The following is a 24,199-nucleotide window of genomic DNA, read 5'->3' as shown; positions in this document are numbered from 1 at the left end:
CCCCCCCCATGGTACTGGGGATTGAACCTCAGGCTTCCTGTATGCTAGGCAAACGCTTTACCACTTAGCCATATCTTCATTTATGTTTTAAAGTTTTTTTAAGATATTAGCTTTGTTCTATTTTTAACTCTAGGAATCCCATTTATCCTTATAGCCTTGACAAATATAGTACATAGGAAAACTACACAACCGATCATTATTTTTTATTTGCAAATCTCTTCAAGTCCCCTGTGACTACACTGTCTCATTAGGGGAGGCTTCATCTTTGTAATATACATTCTCAGCATAAATATTTGATTTTTAATACAAAGAAAGTTGGCTTCCTGAACATCTCATGTGGCGTTACCAAACCTCTGATACTACCCCAGAATCTTTTTATAATCAAGAATCACAATTCTTTCCAGAAATAGTTTTTTCGCTCCTTACATCACACGTTTCGGAGGTACAGTGTGAAGCGGCAGCAGACCTGCGCTTCAGGTCAGGGACCAATCCAGAGTTGGAAGGCCCTCGCAGGGTTCTCTTTGGGCGGTCTTCCCGCGTCCCGCTGCCCCTCCCGACCCGCGGGCTGCCCCGCCCTCAGGGCGGAGACCGGGCGGAGCGGCGCGTTCTCCTCCGCCTCTTGCCGACTCACCACTGCCCCTGGCGCCCGCGGCGCATGTGCCCGGCGCCCCCTCCCCGGCCCTGGATTCCACTTCCCCTCCGCTCGCGCTGCAGCGGCAGCTGCCTCCAGGCCCCGCGCCACCTCCGGAGTCCATGGCCGGAACGCGCTGGGTACTCGGGGCACTGCTCCGGGGCTGCGGCTGTAACTGCAGCAGCTGCCGGCGCACCGGCGCCGCCTGTTTGCCCTTTTATTCCGCCGCTGGCTCCTTCCCCTCGGGCGTTTCGGGCCGCCGCCGCCTGCTGCTGTTACTCGGGGCCGCTGCGGCCGCCGCCTCTCAGACGCGGGGCCTCCAGATCGGGCCTGCGCCCGCTGGGAGGCTGGCGGGCCCTCCACCTGCGGCCACCTCAGCGGCGGCCGCGGCCGCCGCCTCCTACCCGGCTCTGCGCGCTCCTCTGCTACCGCAGTCGCTGGCGGCCGCCGCGGGCTCCGCGCGGAGCTACAGCCAGGTACGTGGACGCTACGAGGGGCTGCGCACTGGACCCCTCTCCGGACGCGCGCACGCGTCCCCGCGCCCCTTCGCGTGCGCCTCGCGTGCGCGCCCGGGTATCCGCGGCAGGCGCCGCACACCCGCCCCCCTCCCGCTCCGTCCTCCTATTGGGCACGGGAACAAGGGACGCTCTCCCAGGCCTTGGGTTTTCTCCTTGTTTTGTTCTCCCCTCGAGTCTCTGGTCGGTTGGGCAGTGTAAGTGTGGCTGGGGTGAATGTTGAGGCCTTGTTTCCCGCCGGGCCCATGGTAGGTTTTGTGAGGCTGCTGATGCCCCCAATCCCGCATCCCTCTAGCTCTCCGCCCGCTGGTCGTGAAGTTGGGAGGCCGGACCCCGCGGAGGGTTGGGAGTTTCGGTGCAGCCAGAGCACTAGGCCCGGGCGGCCCTCGGCGCCTCACGGTAGCCACCGATACTAAGGTTCGCCACACAGCTGCGTGAGCTGGCTTGGGAAGGAGCCGTATCTCCAGCGCGCCCCTCTCTCGTTTCCCCGGCGAAAGGCGGGCTGCCCCAATTTAACTGAAGGTCACCTCTGCAACTCCAGTTCCTTTGACAGAAGGTCCTTTAGGACTGTCGATCGCGGTCCACTGGGAGAACACTTGGATATTGGGGGAGGGGATGAGTGGGGTAGGAGCGTCTAGTGGGCTACGATTTGGGGCCCCCTTTGGGAATATTTTCCTTTACTTTTTTCCATTCTTATCTTTTAAAGTGTGTATTTGAAGAACCCAGATTGCAGTTATTCTATGCATTGTATATGGAGCTTTTTCTTCTGCTTATTACGTGGCATCTGAGAAGTGCCAGCTCACTTTTTCACTACCTACCGCGCTAATGCTTTGGGTCATATTTATCATAATTCAGTTTGTGCTTCTCCTTGAATTTATGGAATTTGGGAGGCTGCAGTCTGCTCATGGCTGAGCTAATTGATTTGAATACTGGCCCAATACTTTATCCTGCTTTTTTTCTGTAAAATCTTATGATGCTTATGGAATTCTGGGAAAAGAGAAAAAAGTTGTCTTAAAAAAATCGTTTTGTGAGTTGGTTTCTTGTAAAATCTGTTGTGTGTTAGACATTTTGCTTACACTTATCATTGACACCTTAAAATTGGACTTTAAGTGTTCATGAAAACATGACTGGAACACAGATATCTGTCCTTAGCTTAGTAGATTGCAAATCTTAAAGCCTTATTTACGTTCTCAATTTATGGCTGTAGTGCTTTGTTGGATTCTTTCTACATTCCAGTTTGGACTCAGTGTTATAGTCTACTTTAGGTATTTCTCAGGCTCCTGTTACCTCACACTTCTGCTGTTGCCTTTTAAGATCTTTCCCTTATTCAATTGGTCCAACAGATTAATCTTTCCAAGGCCTCCTGCTGTCTTGTTGTTTTACCCACTTCTCAGTGTCTTTTTATTAACTTCCCTTTGCTAACCCAAGTGAAGGACACAGGTTGAGCCCAACACTGAAGGCCTTCTGCTGTATAGTACCCAAGTTCCTTTTGCCAGCTCATCTTCTTTGGCTCTGTTTTTACCCTGCAAGACAAATGGGATTAATTGCTATTTTTCAAATGCACCTTTGTTTGGACTGCTGTTTCCCCTCACCTCAAACTGGAATACTTTTATATTTCTCAAACTTTTATATTTCCTGTAAGGTCCATCTTTGATCAATTCCTGATTCTTTTTCTGTTAGGGCTTTATTTTTAATTTCTATAGTATTTTGTATTTTAATTATAGCACTTGAAGCATCTTGTCTTCTGTATGTGTCTTTATTTTGAAATGAGGGTCTAATGTGGTGCATTCTGTGTAAGGGACTCTAAAATATTTTTGTCATACTGAAGAAATCCTTCTTGTACTATCCTAACTAAAACATTATTATTAGTTATAATTTGGGGTTGATGAATTTAAAAATAAGTCCTGAAGAAAATTTGCACTGCTAAATGACTAGGATATATTTGCTTATTGCTTTAGGATGTTCAATTTTAAGCCAAAACAGGAAAGTTAGATTTGTGAAGTTTACTTCTGACCTCTGAAATAATCTTAATATCTAGAGCATCTGTTTGAAGAAATAAGCATTAAGTTGGTTGTCTTTTCTTCATTTTTCTTGAAAGGAGTCCAAAACTACCTACCTGGAGGACCTTCCACCACTCCCTGAGTATGAATTGGCCCCATCCAAGTTAGGAGAGGAGGTAGATGATGTTTATCTCATTCGAGCTCAAGGATTGCCTTGGTCATGTACTGTGGAAGATGTGCTTAACTTTTTCTCAGGTAAATCTTATTGTATTTTAAATATGTAATTTTGTCTGACTAAAGGGTTGATCTACAGAATCCCAAGTATAGCTATGGTGGAGACAGTGTCTTTGATGATTGGAAATTGTTCTGGCTGGTTTTACACTCAATACCAAGTGACATCATGATACTGTTTGTGGTATGTATCATATTTAATGATTGACTGCGACAAAAATAATATTAAAATGACATGATATAAAGCAAGTTTTCTTTTAAGCTTTACTATGTACATAACAAAAAGCCAAACCTATTAGTGGAAATGTGGGATTGAAAGTAGCTGTTTATGTAGTAAATGAACTTAAATGCAAGATTACTTGCATAAAGTTCCTTTAATAACATATTTCAAGGTTTACTAGTCCTTAGTTTTTTAGTTTCTATATCTGACTGTAGTTTTTAATTTTCCTTTCAAGAGTTCGTTTAGGGGGCTGGGGTTGTGGCTCAGTGGTAGAGTACTTGCCTGGTATGTGTGCAACACTGGGTTCGATCCTCAGCACCACATAAAAAACAAAAATAAAAATAAAACAAAGGTATTGTGTACATCTACAACTAAAAAAAGAAAATTTTTTAAAAAAGGGCTTTTAGTAGATGTCACTTTCAAATGTGGTAAAAGGATGTAACTGAAGGGCTGGGGTTGTCGCTCAGTGACACTTGCCTAGCATGAGAGGCACTAGGTTCGATCTTCAGCACCACATATAAATAAATAAAAACTAAAGGTACATCAACAACTAAAAAATCTTAAAAAAAAAAAAAGATGTGACTTAATGTATTAATGTTCATAATATTGTGTGAGTCACGCATTTTATAAAGCCAATTGCCAATTACATCTTTAACTTGCATTGTAGGAAATATGCACTATGGGGATGCCTTTCTTATAATGGAAAATGGGGAAAGTTAAAATATCATAGCAGAATTTCTTTTATTGGAGATATTTTATTCATAGAAATTAAACCTATTATTTTAATTCCTTAAGTGATTTGAAACCGGTTATATAAACTTTGGAATGGACATAATGCATTTTGAGTTGCACCCAGCCTGACTTGACATTTAATGGTCAGGAAATCTTAAGCTTCTGAGCCAAGGTTTACTTATCTTTTCTGCTTGGAACATTTTAGACACCGCTACCTCATTAGTGTTTGGATGACTTCAGTGATGGGGATTTGTGTAAAGAATGTGACAGGCACTTTGGTTCCTCCTTTGTTGTAGGAAAATTGCATTCTAATGACTTGTATAATTGAGCTTGATGTTTGATTTCTGTTTTTAATTGACTTTATTCATATACTTTTAGACTGCAGAATCCGCAATAGTGAGAATGGAATACATTTCCTTTTAAATAGAGATGGGAAACGAAGGGGTGATGCCTTAATTGAAATGGAGTCAGAGCAGGATGTGCAGAAAGCCTTAGAAAAGCACCGCATGTACATGGGTCAGCGATATGTGGAAGGTATGTTCTTCAGGTTCTGGCTTTTTATGATCTTGCATTAGATTTTAAATTTTGCAAAACTCATTAACAATAGTGAAGTAGTTAAATATTATGAATGCATTATTTTACAACTTGTAAAAATGAAGCTTAGAGAGATCATCTGAATTTTTTTATAGAATGAAAGTGTTGAATAAGTTTATCTTAAAGTTGTGAGAGTTAAATAGGTTATGATTGGCACATAATAAATATTCAATAAATGTTATTTTCTTGAGAGAAGTACAAAAAGATTAAAATCATTGGTGTTTTAATTCTTGGATAATCTACCAAGTGTTAGTGTATTTGATTTCTTTTTTAAAATGTAGTGTCCTTCTGGGGCTGGGGTTATGGCTCAGCCGTAGAGCACTCACCTAGAACGTGTGAGGACCTGGATTCGATCCTCAGCACCACATAAAAATAAATAAATAAAGGTTAAAAAAGTGGTGTCCTTTGTTATGTAAATTTTACATCCATTTTGTGCTTTTTCTTTGTAGTATATGAGATAAATAATGAAGATGTGGATGCCTTAATGAAGAGCCTACAGGTCAAGTCGTCACCTGTGGTGAATGATGGTGTAGTTCGTTTAAGAGGACTTCCTTATAGTTGCAATGAGAAAGATATTGTGGACTTCTTTGCAGGTGCTTTGTAGTCATATCATGTTTGGGTCCTTATTTCTTTTCTCCCCACACACCTCGTCCCCTTGCCTTGTTGTTCTATATCTTAGATGTGTTTTGATCTAATAGGCAGATCTTTGGGGGATGTCACATTTCAGAATTTCATGAGGGTTTGTCTTACAATAGAAGAAAATGTGTGCTCAAAATAGTGGCCGTATTTGTATAATACAATAACCATTTATATGATTTCAAAGTGTTATCTAATTTTTAGCTATAAAATATGTGCCATTAGTAGTAATGTTAGTCTAAATCTCTGTTGTCTCTTCAAATATAATTAATGACAAAAAAGTTAAAAAAAAATTGAGGGAATGGTGTGTTTACGATAGGTTACTTGGACCTGAACATGGTCTTGCACACCTATAATCCCAGGTATTCTGAAGGCTGAGGAAGGAGGATCTCAAATTTAAGGTTAGCCTAGACAACTTAGCTAGATCCTGTCTCAAAAAAAAAAAAAAAGGCAGGGTGGGTTGGGGTGTAGCTCAGTAACAGGGTGGGTTGGGATGTAGCTCAGTAGTAGAGTACAACTCGGTTCAATTCCTAGTATTGAAAAAAGATTGTTTAGTTGGACCATCAACATTCTGAAAATATAAGTACATATTTATTAATAACTTCTGGCTGCATAATAACTTCTACCCATTAAGCATGTATCCAGCTTTGGGATTGGCAAAACCACATACAAGTTTTATTAGTGCATTTGTTAACTCTAAAGATTATAAAAAGCTCCTGGTAGCAACACTAATTTGGAATAATTTTTTGTATCCTAGGACTGAATATAGTGGACATTACTTTTGTAATGGACTATAGAGGGAGAAGAAAAACAGGGGAAGCATATGTGCAGTTTGAAGAACCAGAAATGGCCAACCAAGCCTTGTTGAAACACAGGGAAGAAATTGGTAACCGGTGAGTGAGACAGATACTAGTGATGCAGCAGCATCACACTTCAAGTCATTTTGATGAATGTGTTCTACTATGACTGAAAGTTTCCAGACACAGAAATGTAGAATAGTATGAGGAGCCACCAGACATCCATTGCTTGGATTAACAAATTATTGACATTTGTTATGTTTATTTCATCTGTTTATTTTCAGTATTTGTTTTTTTAAAAAGGTATTTTCTTACATAATCACAATATTGGCACATCTAACAAAATTAGTGATAATTTATTATCCAGTAATAACCCACAATCTTTTCACAGTTAAACCCCAAATACCTTTTTGTAGTTCCTTTGTTTGAGCCAGAATCCAGACAAATCCATACCTTGCTTTTAATATGACTCTGATTCTCTTAAAATAGAGCAAATTCCATTTTTATTTTTTATTCTTTTTCCCTTTTAAAAATGCGGTTGACTTTTGAAGAAATTGGGTCAGGCAGTGTCTCCTGTTTATATCACATCAGGATGCATGTAATGATGTAGGTGATTTGTGCTTAGCTTCAATTTTGGAGGCATAGGAAATTGTTGAATTTTAAATCTCTGTTTTGCTGTTTTCTGGCCTTTTTATTTAGCTCCTTCAAAGCTTTTTTTTTTTTTTTTTTTTAAAATAGTGCCACTCCAAAAGCCGACTATTTCAGAATCTACTTATAGAATGGGTTCATAGGTCTTTTTAAAAAAGTGGTTCTTGAGTTGGGCACAGTGACACACCTGTAATCCAAGCTACTTGGGATGCTGTAACAGGAAGATTCGAGCTTGAGGCCAGCATGGGCAATATAGCAAGACTCTGTTTCAAAAAAATGTTTTGTTTAATTATTATTTTTCCTTCCCTTTAGGTTCTGGGAATCAAACCCAGGGCCTCATTTATGCTAGGCAAAGTGCTCTACCACTGAGCTACACACCTAGTCCCTCATTTAATTGTTTTAGGTCTGTAAATACAAATAATTTTTAAAAAAATTTTTTTTATTTATTTATTTTTCTTCTGGTCATATGAGAAAATAACTTGAGAGTTAAACTCATATGCAATTTCCCTACTTCCCCCCACACACAAAAAATGAGGCACAAGTAAAATTATAAAGTTTCTAGTATTAATACTAAAAGTGAAAAAGAGTTGGAGGGTGCCAGGTCTTTAAATCTGTCACAATCTCTTGTAGAGTATAAGCAATTAAAGGAGAACTTATTTGCCTTTTGCCTTGTGCCTAATGGCAGGATTATGATGTCTGATTTTTGTTTTTTATGGGGTACTATGAGTTAGCACAAATAATAGGCATTTATGTCTATAATTCAATACAGCCTACCAAGAGAGTCAACTTTAAATTTCAATGAAGAAAAATTAAATCATTATCTATAAGACACCAGCTGTTTTCCGTATGATTTCTGTGGAACTTGTGACTGACTCTTGGCATCCAGGCTATAGTGAGTGGGTTTTTTTTTCGTCACTAGATAATAAGTCATTCTAAAACTTATTAACTCACTCAATCCTTGAGTCACATCCCAAGCCCTATTTCTTATTTTATTTAAATAAAGAGTCTTACTGAGTTGCTTAGAACCTCACCCTTTCTGAAGCTGGCATTGGATTTATGATCCTCCTGCTTCAGCCTCCCAACACACTAGGATTACAGGAGTGCACCACTGCACTTGGCTCTGTTCACTTTTTTTTTTTTTTCAATTAGCTACACATGACATTACAATGATCTTGGCAATTTATGCCGCAGTCTCTGGCTGGGCACAAATCATGAGCCTCCACATAGCTTGTAGATTCAAACAGCAATTCTTTATTCCCGATCTCACACCGGCCGTCTACAAACACGTTCTGGGGAAATCCATGTTCTCTGCCCAAATCCACACTCCACTGGGATTCTTTCTCCCAAATATACTGTCTGACCCTAAGAACTCAAGAGGAACTCAGGCAGCAGGATATGCCCTATTCTAAACGGGGAACACCCTAATCTCATATTATGCTAAACCGGGAACACCCTCAACACGGATCCGCCCTGGTCCTTGAGCAAGGTCACCTTACATGCAATGTAGCTGCAAAATGTCCTATTTCCATGAGTCCTTCCACTAAAGAAACATGGGGTACGCTGGCAAGGAAATTGTCATACCTACTTGGCTGATGGCTCCCAGCAATTTATACATTTGAATTAATTGGAGTATTATTTCTTATTTTTCTGATTGTACAGACTGCAGAATCACACTGGTCATAGAGTCACCTATATACATACAGCAATCATAAAGTCTATTCTATTCTGCTGCCCTTCCTATCTCCCCCCTTCCCCTCCCCTCCCCTCCCATCACGTCTCTCTATCCAATCCAATGTGACACTTTTTTTTTCTTTTTCTCCTCACAACATCATACATGTATTCTGTATAATGATGAGGGTCTCCTTCCATCTTCCGTGCAACTCCCCTTCTCTCTCCTTTTCCCTCCTACCTCTCTTCCCTATTTAATGGTAATAATACAAATAATTTTTACAGCTCATATTTAATAAGCTAGTTTGGAGTAACAGTGTTGAGGAAAAAAAGCTTGGATTTAATTTAGTCCCACTATCACTATAATGGCAAGTCAGAATTCTTGAGTTCTCATTTACCTCCTAGGAAAATTCTAGAAAAGGTAGCTTTTTTTATCCTGTGACTCTTTTGTTTGAACTTGGGTACTTTATCACTGAGCTTTATTACCAGTGATGAACTATAGAGGGAATTTTTTATTTTGAGACAGAATCTTGCTAAATTGCTGGGGGTTTCCCTTAGTCTGTGAAGCTGGCCTTGAACTTGTGATCCTCCTACCTCAGCCCCCTGAGTTGCTGGGATTATATGTGTGTGCTACTGCACTTGGCTACACTGGGACTATCTTTTACAAATGTGACTAATTTTCAAAGAATTCAATTGCAGGGCTTCGACAGGTTGATAAGCAGCTATGGAAAGAAGAACAAAAAAACCTTTGTTTTGGTTTGTTTTTCATTACTGTAATGAAATACTGATGCAGGCTAACTTTATAACAATAAGAGGTTTATTTAGCCCATAGTTTTAGATGCTGAAAGTCCACACAGTATGGTGCATTGGCAAGGTTCCCTCTGCTGTGAATGGTATGAGTGCTTACCTGTGGGAAGAAGAAATCACATCTCACAACAAGAAGTCAGAGTGATTTTAGGGGTAGGCTCAGGCTTTTATAACAACTGACTTTTCTGAGAATTAACTTCAGGATTCCCTTCTTAGAGCAGTGCCCCAAATGACTAAAAGACCATCTTGTTAAAGTTTCACAGCATCCCCCAGTATTGTCACTCCAGTTTCGAAGCTCCTAACCAAGAAATTGGGGGGGAAAACATCTAAGCCACAGCAACCTTATAAAGATTCTTTTTTTAAAAAAAATCCATAAATCTGCGAAACCTTTTGCATTCCAAAAAAAAAAGTTTAGTTTCTGTACCCACAATTACAATGAGGATAGTTATTCTTACAAAGCAAAACAGTAAAAAATATTGTTAAAATGTATATGAAAATATATTTTGGGGCAAAAATTTTGAGGCAAATGATTAAATTACTGATCTATTCTGTTCAGAGTATTGTTTTCATGGGTTAATATCTGCAGTCACTGTTAAATTTTCCCTTTCCTTTTCTTTTTTGGATACATGTATTTTATAAGCTATTGGAAATATCTTAAAACCTATTTTATTTATTTATTTTTTTAGTATTATGTTTTAGTTGTAGTTGGACACAATACATTTATTTTATTTTTATGTGGTGCTTAGGATGGAACCCAGCGACCCACACGTGCTAGGCGAGGGCTCTACTGCTGAGCCACAACCCCAACCCCTTAAAACCTATTTTAAATGGGTTCAGTGTACAGTTATTTTGCATCATTTGTGACTATTCGTTTTTGTTTTGACCTAGGTATATAGAGATATTTCCAAGCAGAAGGAATGAAGTTCGAACCCATGTTGGCTCTCATAAGGGAAAGAAAATGGCATCTTCTCCTACTGCTAAGTATATAACTGAGCCAGAAATGGTCTTTGAAGAACATGAAGTAAATGAGGACATTCGACCCATGACAGGTTTTGAAAGTGAGAAGGAGATAGGTAAGGTCCTATCTCCTCTTGAGACTCATTGGTCTATCTTGTATGTTTTGGTTTTTGTTAAACTATTTTTCTTAATAATCATATTGTATTGTGAGATTGCAGGACAAGGAAATTGAGTTAAAGATTTAATGTCTCTGTAGTATGTACTTTGAATATATACTGAAGGGCTTAATTATTTGGTTATGTTTTTAACTTAATAATTTTGTAGTCTATTAAAAGCTGGACACTAAAAATGTAATGAAAGGAAGTAAAATGTCAGTATTTAAATTAAGATAGGGAAAGATAGTTGTACAGAGCAGGGATATTAAGTAAGGATTTTTGTTTGCCTCAGGATTTAATAATTTCTTTGATTCCTAACCTCGAAGCAACATTGGAGTCTTTGAAATTTGTTAAGTATTTTCCAGTTGGCGCTTTGCAGTTATCCTGTCACTATATTTTTCTATCTTCCTTTCCTTTCCTCCTGGAACCCAGAAAGTTTCTCTTCCTTTATTGTTTAGTTCATGACCGGTTTACCTTCGTTCTGTTGTAACAGAAAATTAAGTTCTTAATTTAGTAATGGATTCAAGTATTAGATACTTATGGGTATTCAGGTGATATTTGTTAAATAGCAGAAATTCAGATTATTTTGGCTTTTAAAGCCCTTCCTTACTGGTTCAAGATGATTTGAAGATTTTGATATAAAGGTCATATCTAATTATAATCTGTTAATAGCTCTTGGTGCTTTATGTCCTTGATGGTGTTTTTTGTTTCTCCTTCAGAATTGCCTAAGGAGATGTCAGAAAAGCTTCCAGAAGCTGTTGATTTTGGAACTACGCCTTCATTGCATTTTGTCCACATGAGAGGATTACCTTTTCAAGCTAATGCCCAAGACATTATAAATGTGTGTGCCACTAAGATATCCATTCTCAATAGGTTTGAACTGAGTTCTAAAATTGAACTTGTATTAGTTTGCGGAAGGTGCAGAAGAAAATGCTGTATTTCTGGAGTATCTTTAGATAGTGAGATAGCATCTCTTTTGTTGTAAAGGCTTGTTTAATTTTTTGTAGCTGAAAAGTGTAGGATATCTCGGTATGATTGTCTGTGTCTATAGTCCCAACTACTTCAAGGATAAGGCAGGAGGATTGCTTGAATCCAGGAGTTTGAGGCCAACTTGTGGATTGTAGGTGGATTGGTTCTCTTAAAAAAAGGGTGGGGGCCGGGGCCAGGGCTGGTGTTGTGGCTCAGTGGTAGAGCACTTGCTTAGCATATGCAAGGCCCTGGGTTTGATCCTTACCATCACATAAAAATAAATAAAGGCATTGTATCCAACTAAAAAAAATATATTAAAAAAGTGGGAGTGGGGTGTGGCTGGGGTTGCAGCTCCGTGATAGAGGTGCTTGTCTAGCATGTGTGAGGTACTGGGTTTGATTCTCAGCACTGCATATAAATAAGAACAAAGTAAAGGTTCATCCACAACTTAAAAGGGTGGGGGTGGCTTTTTATTACACTTGTGAAAATCAGGTGAGGATTTTATAAATGCACAGCAAAATGGTGTAGATTTATTAATAAAGTAGGAAAATTTGGTTTTAGAATAAATGACTTCAACTTACTTATTTTTCACTTTGGGAAAATGACACTAAAGCATATGATTACGGAGGGTTTTTTGTTTATGTTTTTACAGAGCAGTTATATACAGATATTTCAGTATTCCATTATAAATTGAAAATATCATAATTTGAAAATACATTTGATATACCTAACCGGCTAAACATCATAGCAACACAGTATACTATAGGGTATTGGTGGTTTATCTTTGTGATCTTGTGATTGACTGGGACATGTTTGCTGCCACTACTGAGCATCTCAATAGAGTACCTTACTTTATATTGCTAGCCAGGGAAAAGTTAAAAATTCAGGGTATGGTTTCTACTTAATTTGGATTGCTTTTGCACAATTGTGAAGTTGAAAAATCATAACTGGAACCATCTAACCATTATAAATTCAGGACACATCTGTACTAGACAAAAATCTAGGCTTGAGTTTTTATGAGATACCATGTAGCCATCCATGAAATGGGATTCCCCAATATTTGAGAAAGTAAATTTAAAATACATTTTTTAATTTAGTAATAGATACTATATGAAATAAAACATAAAACTACAAAGCTCTCAGCTTTATGAACTTGAGAACATGTATGAAAGATAGATCCAAACCTAGAGTCTTTGGTTACTAGTGAAGCCTCAGAGTTGTCATTATATTAAAAAACATACTAAGAGCTGGGTGTGGTAACATATGCCTGTAGTCCTAGTGACTTGGAAGTCTGAGGCACAAGTTCAAGGCCAGTGTCAGCCGTTTAGTGTTTATCGAGATCCTAAGCCAATTAGTTAGAACTTGACTCAAAAAATGAAGGACTCAAGTTGTAACTTAGTGATAAAAGACCCCTGGGTTCAGTACAAAAAAAAAAAAAAAAGCGCGTATTAGGAATTATATCTTTACCCAATTGGAGTTTGCAAGTTTTCATTGAAACTTGTTTTTGTGGGCTGGCGTTGTGGCTCAGTGGTAGAGCACTTGCCTAGCGTATGTGAGGCCCTGGGTTCGATCCTCAGCACCACATAACAATAAATAAAGATATTGTGTTCATCTACAACTAAAAAATATTTTTTTAAAAAAGGAAGAAACGTGTTATTGCTTTGGTTTGGAATGATAATCATTTAGTGTGGTAGCCCAGTTTGTGTATTTCTGAAAACTGATAGCTACATATCTGATTAAATGTATTACTGAGGAATAAAGTAAATTTGATAGATATTCTTTAGAAACAGATGTGTGTGGGAGAAATGAAAAATTGTGTGAGAACCATTTGTATAAGGATCTGTAGTTTGAGGTTCTTTGATAACAGATATTTGAAATGTAATCTTGAGTCTGAGAAAACTCAGACCGGAAGAGATGGTAGATTTGTAACTATTTTATTGCTTAATGGATTTTCTAAAAACCCACTGTGTCAGGTGTATGAATCAATGACTGAAAGCAAAAGCAGAGCCACCACTACCTGGGCTGGGGATGTGGCTCAGGGGTAGATTGCTTGCCTGGCACACATGAGGCCCTGGGTTTGATCTCTAGTGCTGCAAGAAAAAAAAAGTAGAGCCACCAGACATCTAAAGCTTTGTCCTAGTTCAGTTATATTCTTTTTGTTTGCCTCCGTTTAGTTTTTTGCTCCCCTGAAGCCTGTGAGAATCACCATGGAATACAGTTCCAATGGAAAGGCTACTGGAGAAGCTGATGTGCACTTCGATACCCATGAGGATGCTGTTGCAGCTATGCTCAAGGATAGGTCCCATGTTCGTAAGTACTGCTCATGGTTTTCCTTGTATTCAGTGCTTATCTTTGCTTACAAATATCTTTCCTTATTTAGGGATTGGTCTACAATTTTTCCTAGGGAAAATTCTACTTAAAGGTAAAATATAAAACACTGTATTATAAGAAAAACATTTAGTTGACTGCCAGTTTCCTTATATTTCTATCCAGAGTTGGGGTTTTGTTTTAATTTTGCTTTTGCCTACTTGTTTTTGATTTTTTAAATGTTTTTATTTTAAATTTGGGCGGCAATGGGGTCTTGCTAGTCTCAAATTTAAGGGGGTTCAAGTTATCTTCCTGCCTCAGTCTCCTGGTAGCTAAGACCATAGGTGTTTGCCATCCTCTGTAGCCTCGTTTTTTAAAAATATTTTATTGTTGATGGACCTTTATTTATTTCTCTATATGTGGTGTTGAGAATCAAATTCAGGGCCTCCTACTTGCTAGGCAAGCACTTTACCACTGAGCCACAACTCCAGCCCTCGTTTTTTTATTTCCCTCAATAAAGAAAAATGTTTGAGTTATCATCTAAACTATGAGAAAAATGGCTGCAGTATTTTTTCTGCCTTTTCAGGTTTTAAAAACTAATCTTTTTCTATTGTTTTCAGAGCATAGGTATATTGAACTGTTCCTGAATTCATGTCCAAAAGGAAAATAAGACTTCCAGGGACTCCAGATAGTAAGGTAATTTTTTTTTTTTTTTCCTGCCGTGCATGGATTGAACCCAGGGCCTTGCATTTGCATTTGCTGAGCTAGTGCCCTGTTGAGCTATATTCCCAGCCCAAGTAAAGTAAATTTAAGAGGTCCAATTATGGAAATTATTTTCAAATAGATGAATAATCATTAACTCACTAATTTGTAATATGGTAGAAACCATTCTCTTTTTAATAAAGATCAAGCTCTAGTGATAGTTAAAGTAACACTATAAAGAATAAAAGTTCATTTTGATTGTATAGTGCTTTCAGGCATTATCCATGCATAAAATTTTTTTCATAATTCCCAACATTTATCATGCTGTGTGCCCCTCCATAAATTGTATAGCTATCTTTTGGAGCTGTAAATTATAATTTATGGAAAGTTTCCCTTGCATTAGCTTTTCTTCCCACTAAAATGTAAACAGATTTCTTCAGTTGTGAGATATTTTTACAATGTATAAAAGGTGTTATATATGAAATCAGGGTGTGTCATTCATATGCAGTTAATTTGTCATTACTTCCTTTTTCTTTTGAAAATGATTTTTTGTCTTAGGAAGAACATAGTTTCATAGTGTTAACTTATCTATGACATATTTAATAAACATATATATTCTTCCCTCCCTCAGAACTGGGGATTGAACCCAGGGGTGCTGTACCACCAAGCTACATACTTTTTTCTTGTGGTGCTGGGGATTGAACCCAGGGCCTTGTGCATGCAAGGCAAGCATTCTACCACTGAGCTATATCCCCAGCCCCTCTTAAAATGTTTTTTGAGACAGTCTCCCTAAGACTGGCCTCGAACTTGGTGATACTCCCAGTTCCCTGAGTAGCTGGGATTATAGGTATGTACTACTGCACCTGGCTACTAAATATATCTCAGTGTCCTTTGACTAATGTGATATCTTTTTTTCTCCATTAATTGTTTTCATATATTGTATTGCAATTATTTTCCCATATGTAGTAAAACACATTCTGTTACTATAGATGTCGTAGGTTATTTTTGGATATAAAGTTCCACAGTCCCAATTATTACCTTATTTCTATATGAAATATATTTTGTGCTCAGTGCCAGAAATCTGTCTTCATACAAGGCTAGGTACCTTAATGCCTTAATTTCCTTACTTTAAATTTTGTTTTGTTTTTATGGTACTGATGATTGAAACTAGGTGTGCTTTATCACTGAGCTACATCCCTAGTACCTTTTATTTTTGAGATAGGGTCTCTCTAAGTTGCTAAGGCTGCCCTTGAATTTGTGATCCTCCTGCCTCCATCTTCTGAGATGTTGGGATTATAGGTATGCACCACCTGAGATGTTGGGATTATAGTGTACCAACATGCCTGGCTCCTGACTTAAATTTTGTCAGATAACTTATACTGAGTCAGGAAGAAAAAAAAAAATTGAACTTGTACTTTTAAATAGTATGTAAACATAAGTAATATTTTTTATACATTTCAAACAGAAGTGCAGCTGGGTGCAGTGGCTCACACCTGTAATCCAGCAGTTTGGGAGGCTGAGATAGAAGGATTGCAAGTTCAAATCCAGTCTCAGCAAAAAGTGAGGTGCTAAGCAACTCAGTGAGACCCTGTCTCTAAATAAAATACAAAATAGGGTTAGGGGTGTGGCTTAGTGGTCAAGTGCCCCTGAGTTCAATTCCTAGTACTGCCCCCCGCCAAAAAAAAAAAAAAAAGCAAAACAAAAGTGTAACATTTTTTTGTTTTATTTTCAGGATGAAGCAAGAAGCATTTCATTTGCACATCTTTCTTGGACATGGGCTATAAAGTTCCTGTTTATTGGCAGAAACTGCTAGAGAATGGATTTTGGGTTTGGGTTAATGCTTCTAAGAAAAATTCATAGTGAACTATTGAGAAGGAGAAAGATTAAATTTGGTATTATGAAATAAACCACAAATCTTAAATTTTTGTTTAAACTGTTCAGGATCTGATTAAGAAAATCTGATTAATTCTTTATTTTATATAATTAAGCAGTTTGTTTTTATAGAGGATATGTTACCCATTGTAAAGACTACATATTTTTATTCAGTACTATCTTTAAAAAATCTTTTTCTCATTTAAAAAATAATCTGTTCAAAGTTTTGATTTTGCCTATGAATTGAGAGCTCTGATGTAAAGCTTCTTATGGATGAAATAATGTTTTATTGTAACCAAACACTCACCAAAGCAAGGAAAGGTTTCAGACCTTTAAACCACTATGGTGTGGCAGATAGTTTTAATTTTAGCTATATTTGATTATTTAGATAGGGGTAGTGATTAAAATAAATAAATACCACAGGTTAGTGAGTATAAATGACAAGTTGGCAGTTTTATGTCTTTAGAAATGTTTTGCCTTTCTAAACCTTGTGGTTAAAGGCATTTAACATTGGTGCCTGTCTGTTTAGGGGGAAGTCTAGTCTCAACTTAAAAGTTGATCCCTGCCCCCTCTTTTTTTTTTTTGGGGTTTTGGGTTTTGGGTAAACCTTAAGGGTGTTTGTTAGTCTTGAAACTGTAAAGTGATATGTCACAATAGTCCAGACTTATAAGGACATTAATGGCTTCACTTGATTTAAACCAGCTCTGGACAGGAAAAAAAAATCTGTCTCCTCATTTGCTTTTCAGTGCAGTAGCACATCCCATATTTTAGAACAAGTAGGGGTGCCTTGCTTTAAATAAAAATAGCATTTAATGTATAATTGTGTGAAGGGTTTATGGATAAAGCTACATCTGCCACATTGTGGCAGTACTTTCTGCTTTAATATTAAACAGCTTATTATTAAAATATTGGACAAAATGGCTGGCTTCAAAATGTAGTCATTAATAAACTAACTTTATGTGCACCTGTGTAGGAGAATCAAAAGTTCTGTATACTTTCTTTGCCTTGTTCCTGTTCTCAGGGTGACAGCTGCCACCAGGAGACGCAGTTATAGTTCTTAAAATTGAATTTTCCCAGATTTCAGAGAGGTGATATCTGGAAGAGAGATGATGTTTTCTCTCAATATATAACCATCTTTGATTACCAGCTAAGATACAAAAATCACTGTACTGTAAGCAGTCAATAAATGGAGGCTCGCTTTAGGCTGAAGATTACCTAAGAGTATTTATTATTGGAGTATGTGAGTCAGTTGCTTATATATTTTATTACAGCAATTCCTGGTATATTAATGTAAGAAGAAATGATTAATTTTCAGTTGTATTTAAAAAAATTCTCCTGTAAGTACATGACTTAATCTAACAGATGTACTACTCAGATGGAAATGTTTTCATATGTGGTTGAATGTGCCAAGTTGTGAGAACTGGTGTCCCTACTATGTCATTTGTTCAGGGTCTGAACAGTCCCATTCATAATTGGTATCTAATTTTCTTTAGAAAATACCTGTAGAGTCTATTGGGATTGGGTGTAGTGAGGAATTCATTCATTTGTACTTTGTCTTCAGCTAATGAGTTTCATTTGCACTTTTTTGGGAAAAGAATGAGAGCAAGAGCATTAAAATACTGTGTGATGGGTAAACTTGAAGGAATATGCCTTCTTGCTTCACTAAAGACTGAGTTCTCAGTACAAAACAGGTTCATTTATTGTACTTATTAGTTTTTGTTCATAATTTAGGCTAGTGAGTGTGTGATTGATTGATAAGGCAAATGTAGTTATTAGGAGAGGAAGAGATCCACATAACAGAATAAAAGTCTTATTCATTCACAGGACATTTTTGTCTCTCAAAATTTTTTGCTCAAACTTGGCTGTGCGTTATTATTTGCTTTTGAAGGAAGCAATGAGTGAATTTCTATCTTCTGTGTGATTTCCTTATGTCTTTATAATCTTTGTTGTTAAACTGTCAAAAATGGTGGGGTAGGAGTCTGTGGTCAGAGTCCCCATATCCTGCTTTGGTTTAGCTTTTTCTTAAGGTAGTGCAAGGGAGAAAAACTCTGATAGAGATTATGTAAACACAAAGGAGAACATTCCTGAAGATTGTGATCTAATGTAATGTATTCACTGACATTGGCAGCCAAGTTAGGTATGGTCAGAAGATTCTATGTCCTTTTCACTACTGTACTGTGGAGAAGCATAAAAAAACCACTTCCCTGTAGGTGACATGGTATGTAAAGATCCCACTTATTAGCCAACATGCTCTGTTAGCATTTCTAAACAATCCCTAGTAGGTTATTAGGTTTTTATTTGGAGATTTTTTTTTTCTTCTGTTACATCCTCTTCACCTTATTATTTAAAACACTCCATAGTCCTGAAGAGTTCCCATACATTATGTGAAAGAATTCTTGTTCAATTGGTAGGACCAAAGTAGAGTGGTGTACCTCAGCTGTAGAGTAGAAGGAGGTTGAAGTAATAGAGGCTTTGATAAAACAAGACTTCACAAGTAGTAGAAATATGTTCCTATTCCTGAGTTTAACAGATTAGAAAATAATCTCTGAAATTTTTAGGAAGGGAATAAAGCTGCTGTAGACTTTCATTTATCGTTTTTTGTTAGTAGACATGTTTTCAGTTCCTTAGGTAGAGATTAATTTTAGTTTGGTAAGAAACTGCTAAACTGTCTTCCAAAGTGGCTATCCCATTTTTCATTCCCATCAAGAGTTTGTGTAGCTCCCCATCCTTACCAGCATTTGGTGGAGTTCAGTGTTTTGGATTTAAGCTATTCTAGTAGGGGTGTAGTGTTATCTCATTTTTTTTTTTAAATGTGTTTTTTTTTAAGCTGTAGGTGGACAACAATACCTTTACTTATTTATTTTTTTAATGTGGTGCTAAGGATTGAACCCAGTGCTTTGTGTGTGCTGGGTGAGTGCTCTACCACTGAGCCATAGCCCCAATCCTCATTGTTTTGATTTCCATTTCCATAAAGAAGTTATTTCCATAATGCAATAATAAACATCTTTTCATACACTTAGTTGCCTTTTTTTCATCTTTGGTGAAGTGTCTGTTTAGATCTTCTGCCCTGTTTTTTGGTAAGTTTTCTTATTGAGTTTCATAAAAGGGATAAAGGAATATTCAGTCTGTCTTAAACTTTGATGATATGAAAATGAAGAACGGGGCTAATTTAAAAATTCTTTATATTTTTTGAAGAAAATGAAGAGATGGAGAAGGTATGCAGTGAACAGCCTTCCTCCCATTCTATTTACTTTAGCTACTTCCCCTTCTCAGGCAACCCTATCATCAATTTTTAATGTAAACTTATACTGTATATATATTTAAGCAATTATTAGACATTGCTGGTCTGCATTTTCCCCCCAATTGAACAATTTAAAGGTTGTTTTATATTAGTATACAAAATCGTCACTCATTTTTTTTTTTTTTTTTTGGGTTCTGTTGATTGAACTCAGACACTCAGCCACTCAGCCAGCCCTATTTTGTATTTTATTTAGAGACAGGGTCTCACTGAGGTGCCTAGCCATTGCTGAGGCTGGCTTTAAACTTGTGATCCTCCTGTCTCATCCTCCCGAGCTGCTGGGATTACAGGTGTAAGCCACTGTGCCCAGCTTTGTTCTTTGTTAATGATTGTGCAGTGTGAACTATCTTTATATCTTCTTCCAATTAAAAAAAAAACTTTATTATGGAAAATTTCAAACATACAAAAATAGAATAGCATAATCACCTTCCCATTTAAATCACCAGTGATTATCAGTTTATGGGTAGCCTGGTTTCATCCCCATCCACTTATTCTTTTTTGTGGTAGTGGGGATTGAACCCAGGGTCTCTTTAAGAGATGCAGTCTTGTGGAGCATGGTGGTGCATTCCCTTTAATCCCACCTATTCTCTGGGGGTTGAGGAAGGAGAATTGAAAGTTCAAGGCAAGGCAATTTAGTGAGACCCTGTTTCAAAATTGGGGGGAAAAAGGGGTAGGGGGAATGTAGCTCAGTGTTATAGTGCCACTGGGTTCAATCCCCAGTACCACAAGTCTCACATTGTTGCCCAAATTGATTTCAGACTTATGAGCCTGAGTGATGATTCCAGACTTATGAGCCTGAGTGATGATTCCAGACTTATGAGCCTGAGTGATTCTCTTGCCTCTGCCTCCCACATGCCAGTTCTGAAGGTGCTTGCCACTGCACATGGCTTTCCCCCACCTCATTAATTTTTTTTTTAAATTAATGGCTTTGTAGGTTTTTTTTTTTTTTTTGTAGTTGTAGGTGGACAGCATGCCTTTATTTGCTTATTTTTGTATGTGATGCTAAGGATCAAACCCAGTGCCGCATGCATGCTAGGCAAGTGCTCTGCCACTGAGCTACAGCCCCAGCCTTCTCCTCATTAATTTTTAAACCTTAGATAGCATTATTTCACCTGTAAATATTTCAGAATGCACTGTAAAAAACAACAACTCATTTCATAAAAATACAATTTCTTGTGACCAAGCCAGTTATCATTTTTGAAAACATTTTTTTTCCTTTGGTGGTACTGAGGATTGAACCAGGGGTGCTTTACGCTGAGCTACATCTCCAGCCCTTTTTATTTTTTGAGACAGGGTCTTGCTAAAAAGTTGCTGAGGCTGGCTTCCAATTTGTAATCCTGCCTCAGCCTCTTGAGTGGCTGGGATTAGAGGCATGCACCCGCACACCCAGTCATTTCTTTGAATCAGAATGCATACAGTCCACATGCACATTACAGTTGAGTATGCATATTTTTCCTTGCAATCTTTTACAAAAAATTTGAAACATACATACAATTTGGATCATCAACATACCTTTTACCCATCACTTAGATTCTGCTAGTGACATTTTGCCATACTTTATCATGTACATATTCATCCCTCAGTTTTTCTTTTTTGTTTTTGTGGTACCGGGGTTAAACCCAGGGATGCTCCACCACCAACTCTGTTGTCTGACTTTTACATTTTTTGTTTAGAAACAGGGTCTTGTTGCTAAATTGCTCAGGCTGCCCTTGAACTTGTGCTGCTCCTTCCTCAGCCTGCTGAGTCACTGGGATTACAGGCATGTGCCACCATGTCCAGCAATCTTCTTTATCCATGTCAAAATAAACTGTAGACATTTATACTTAAACTTTTCAGTATACATGTCATTGATTTTTTTTTTTTTAATAGTAGGGATTTAATTTAGGGGCACTGGACTCCTGAGCCCTATTTTGTAGATATTTTATTTAGAGACAAGGTCTCACTGAGTTGATTAGTCTTTCACTTTTGCTGAGGTTGGCTTTGAACTCAAGATCCTCCTTTCTCATCCTGTGTTCTGTGTATTTGTGCAATTGTGTAACTCAAGCCCTTAGCAAGCTATGAAACATTTCCATCACATTAGAATTTTGTTTATTGATTGATTGATTGGTACTGGGAATTGAACCCAGAGGCGCTTAACCACTAAGCCACATCCTCAGCCCTTTTTTATATTTTATTTAGAGACAGAATCTTTCTAAGTTGCTGAGGCTGGCTTTGATCCTCCACCTTAGCGTTGCTGGAGAAAATTTTTTACCTGGTCAGTTCCTGTACCATTCCTGTACTTTGTTCTCTTCCCTTGCAAGTATCCATTGTTAGGATTTTGTTGACCACAGATTAGTTTTGCTTATTTTAGAAATTAATTGGAATCTCATAGTACATATGCTTATATATGATGTGTATGCTTGTGTAAGTTTCAGCATTTGCGATTCTTTTGTGTGTTTCACCTCTCTGATCCTTTTCATTGCTGATTAGTATTCCATTGTATGAATATGAATATGCCACAGTTGAACCTTTACCTGTTAGGTGAGCAGTTGATGAGCTGGTTCCAGGTTTTGGCTGTTATGAATAAAGTTGCTTTGAACATCTTCTACAAGCCTTTTTGTGCACCTTCATTTTAATTTATTTGGGGTAAATGTCTAGGAGTAGAAGATCTCGAGTTGCAAGAGTGATATATTTTAAATTAGGGTCTTAAATAGCTTTTTTTATAGTGGCCCTCCTATTTTACATTCCCACAGAATTCTAAGTACATTCTAACTGTTGGGTGTTGCTAGTCTATAAGTTTAGCCATTGTATGTTGTATTATATGTTTTTAATTCGCTTTCTCTTAAAACTGATAATGAACCCTTTTTCATAATCTTATTGGGGCCTTTAGTGAACTTGAATGCCTGTTTATTTTTCTTAATTGGTACGTTTCCCCATATATTTTTTTCTTATTTGTTGAATAAGATTAACCTGTAAATTTCCACAGTCTGAATTTTGCTGGTTGCTTGTTTGATGTTTATTGATCCCTTTTTAAAATTGGGTTTGGTGTTTCAAGAAACCCAAAAACCCAAAAATTGGGTTTTTGGTATTTCAAGAGTCCCTTATTACTACTGTAGTGAGCTTTAAATACCTTTTGCTTTTAGTGTGTTCTCATTTCTTATTGTGTCAGGAATTGTTTTTACATGCCTGAAACTTTCTTTTTTTTTTTTTCCTTTTCTTTGGTGTTGTGGATACAACCCAGGGCTTCCACACTCAATTATTGAACTACATCCCCAGCCTTTTTTATTTTGAGACAGAATCTCACTAATTTGCCCAGGCTGGCCTTGAATGTGAGATTCTTCTTTCTGTCTCAGTCTCCTGAGTGATTGGATTATAGGCACATGCCACCATGTCTGGGATAGATTCATAAATCTCCCCTTTTATGATTTCTGGTTGTGTGTCAGAATTAGGTATCTCAGTGAAATGATTCTGAAGGTGCCTGTTGGTAAGGCATAAAGGTGTTAAGCCAGGTAGATTAGAATATGGATGGGCTCAATGACATTCACAAGGATAACCAAGTGCTTACTAGTATACACTAGGTTAGATCCTGGGTTGGATCCCTAGCACTGTTGGATGGGTAGTGGTGGTTGGGGGTAAGAATCTTATTCTGAAGCCTACAGGTAAAGTTAATAGGTATGTTCAAAGACTTCTGATCCCAAAACATCTGTTTCTAACTGAAATAAAGCTTTCTTCTACCATTTGACAGAAAATGGCAAACATTTGGGAATAAAGATCTAGAGTTAAGAGACTTGAGATATTCATAATTTCTGGTAGGCTTTCTGGTCAGCTGCCTGTAATTCCATTCATTCCTCATTTTCTTAAGAAAGTAAGTCAGGGAATACAGGTGATGTATCATAGTAGTTTTTAACCTGCTCTTACCTATAAGAATGTCTTATTTGTGATTAACCTTATCATTGAATATGAATGATACTTTTGTGTTAGAAAGCGGTATCCTCAAAGGTAAGGCATTAATGCTTCCTGGAGACTTGTGTAGCCTTTTAATCTGCTTGCCCACTGGAGGCTGGAGTTATTCCTTACCATCTTAACTCTTAGGGAACTGATATCTTCAGCAATGCTTATAACTACTTAAGGATTCTATTTTTAAATTAATTTTACATTTCAAAGATAATAAACTGAATAAAGTTTGTGTCTTTATGTGTAAAAATTGTGCTTGTCAGATATTTCGTTTCTGATTTGGTATATTGACTGGCTGCAAAAGTAACACAAAGGTAATCAATGTGTTAAACATGAAATCAACCGTCCTTAGGAGGTGAGAATAAAATAGAAGACCTTAATGTTTGACAGTTCTCAAGCCAACAAATTTTTAAGAATCAGTGAGAGTTGACCTTGGAGAACATTTGGGGAACTATATTAAGCTAAGTTATTTAAAAGAAGTTGTACTATAAATCCAAACAGGGCCACTTACTATACTTCTGAAATAT

At 37.6% G+C, this 24,199-nt stretch overlaps 1 protein-coding gene across 2 annotated transcripts; it reads left to right on the top strand.

The window, feature by feature from the left end:
• Positions 1–633: 633 nt before the first annotated feature.
• On the top strand, positions 634–17,261 carry Grsf1 (G-rich RNA sequence binding factor 1). Of its 2 annotated transcripts, none has more exons than XM_076865267.2 (10): positions 634–1,107; positions 3,245–3,401; positions 4,708–4,863; positions 5,373–5,516; positions 6,317–6,452; positions 10,368–10,552; positions 11,311–11,432; positions 13,735–13,870; positions 14,488–14,563; positions 16,302–17,261. In XM_076865267.2, exons 1-9 carry the CDS (start codon positions 754–756, stop codon positions 14,535–14,537), a joined length of 1,440 nt encoding a protein of 479 aa, XP_076721382.1. In that variant the 5' UTR covers positions 634–753; the 3' UTR covers positions 14,538–14,563; positions 16,302–17,261. The 2 variants fall into 2 exon arrangements, with proteins under 2 accessions (XP_076721382.1, XP_076721383.1); XM_076865268.2 differs by lacking the exon at positions 634–1,107 and adding an exon at positions 1,259–1,394.
• The last annotated feature ends 6,938 nt before the right edge of the window (positions 17,262–24,199 follow it).

This window comes from Callospermophilus lateralis, chromosome 8 (genome assembly GCF_048772815.1).
Source record: "Callospermophilus lateralis isolate mCalLat2 chromosome 8, mCalLat2.hap1, whole genome shotgun sequence".
Lineage (NCBI taxonomy): Eukaryota > Metazoa > Chordata > Mammalia > Rodentia > Sciuridae > Callospermophilus > Callospermophilus lateralis.
The sequence above is the reverse complement of the archived record's forward strand: the minus strand, read 5'-3'. Positions and strand labels throughout refer to the sequence as shown.

Bases quoted from the DNA above. Each gene is read 5' to 3' on its own strand.
- Grsf1 (XM_076865267.2), top strand. From the start codon at position 754: ATGGCCGGAACGCGCTGGGTACTCGGGGCACTGCTCCGGGGCTGCGGC. The intron at 3,402-4,707 runs GTAAATCTTATT...ATATACTTTTAG, and splicing joins TGTGCTTAACTTTTTCTCAG to ACTGCAGAATCCGCAATAGT. The intron at 6,453-10,367 runs GTGAGTGAGACA...GTTTTGACCTAG, and splicing joins AGGGAAGAAATTGGTAACCG to GTATATAGAGATATTTCCAA.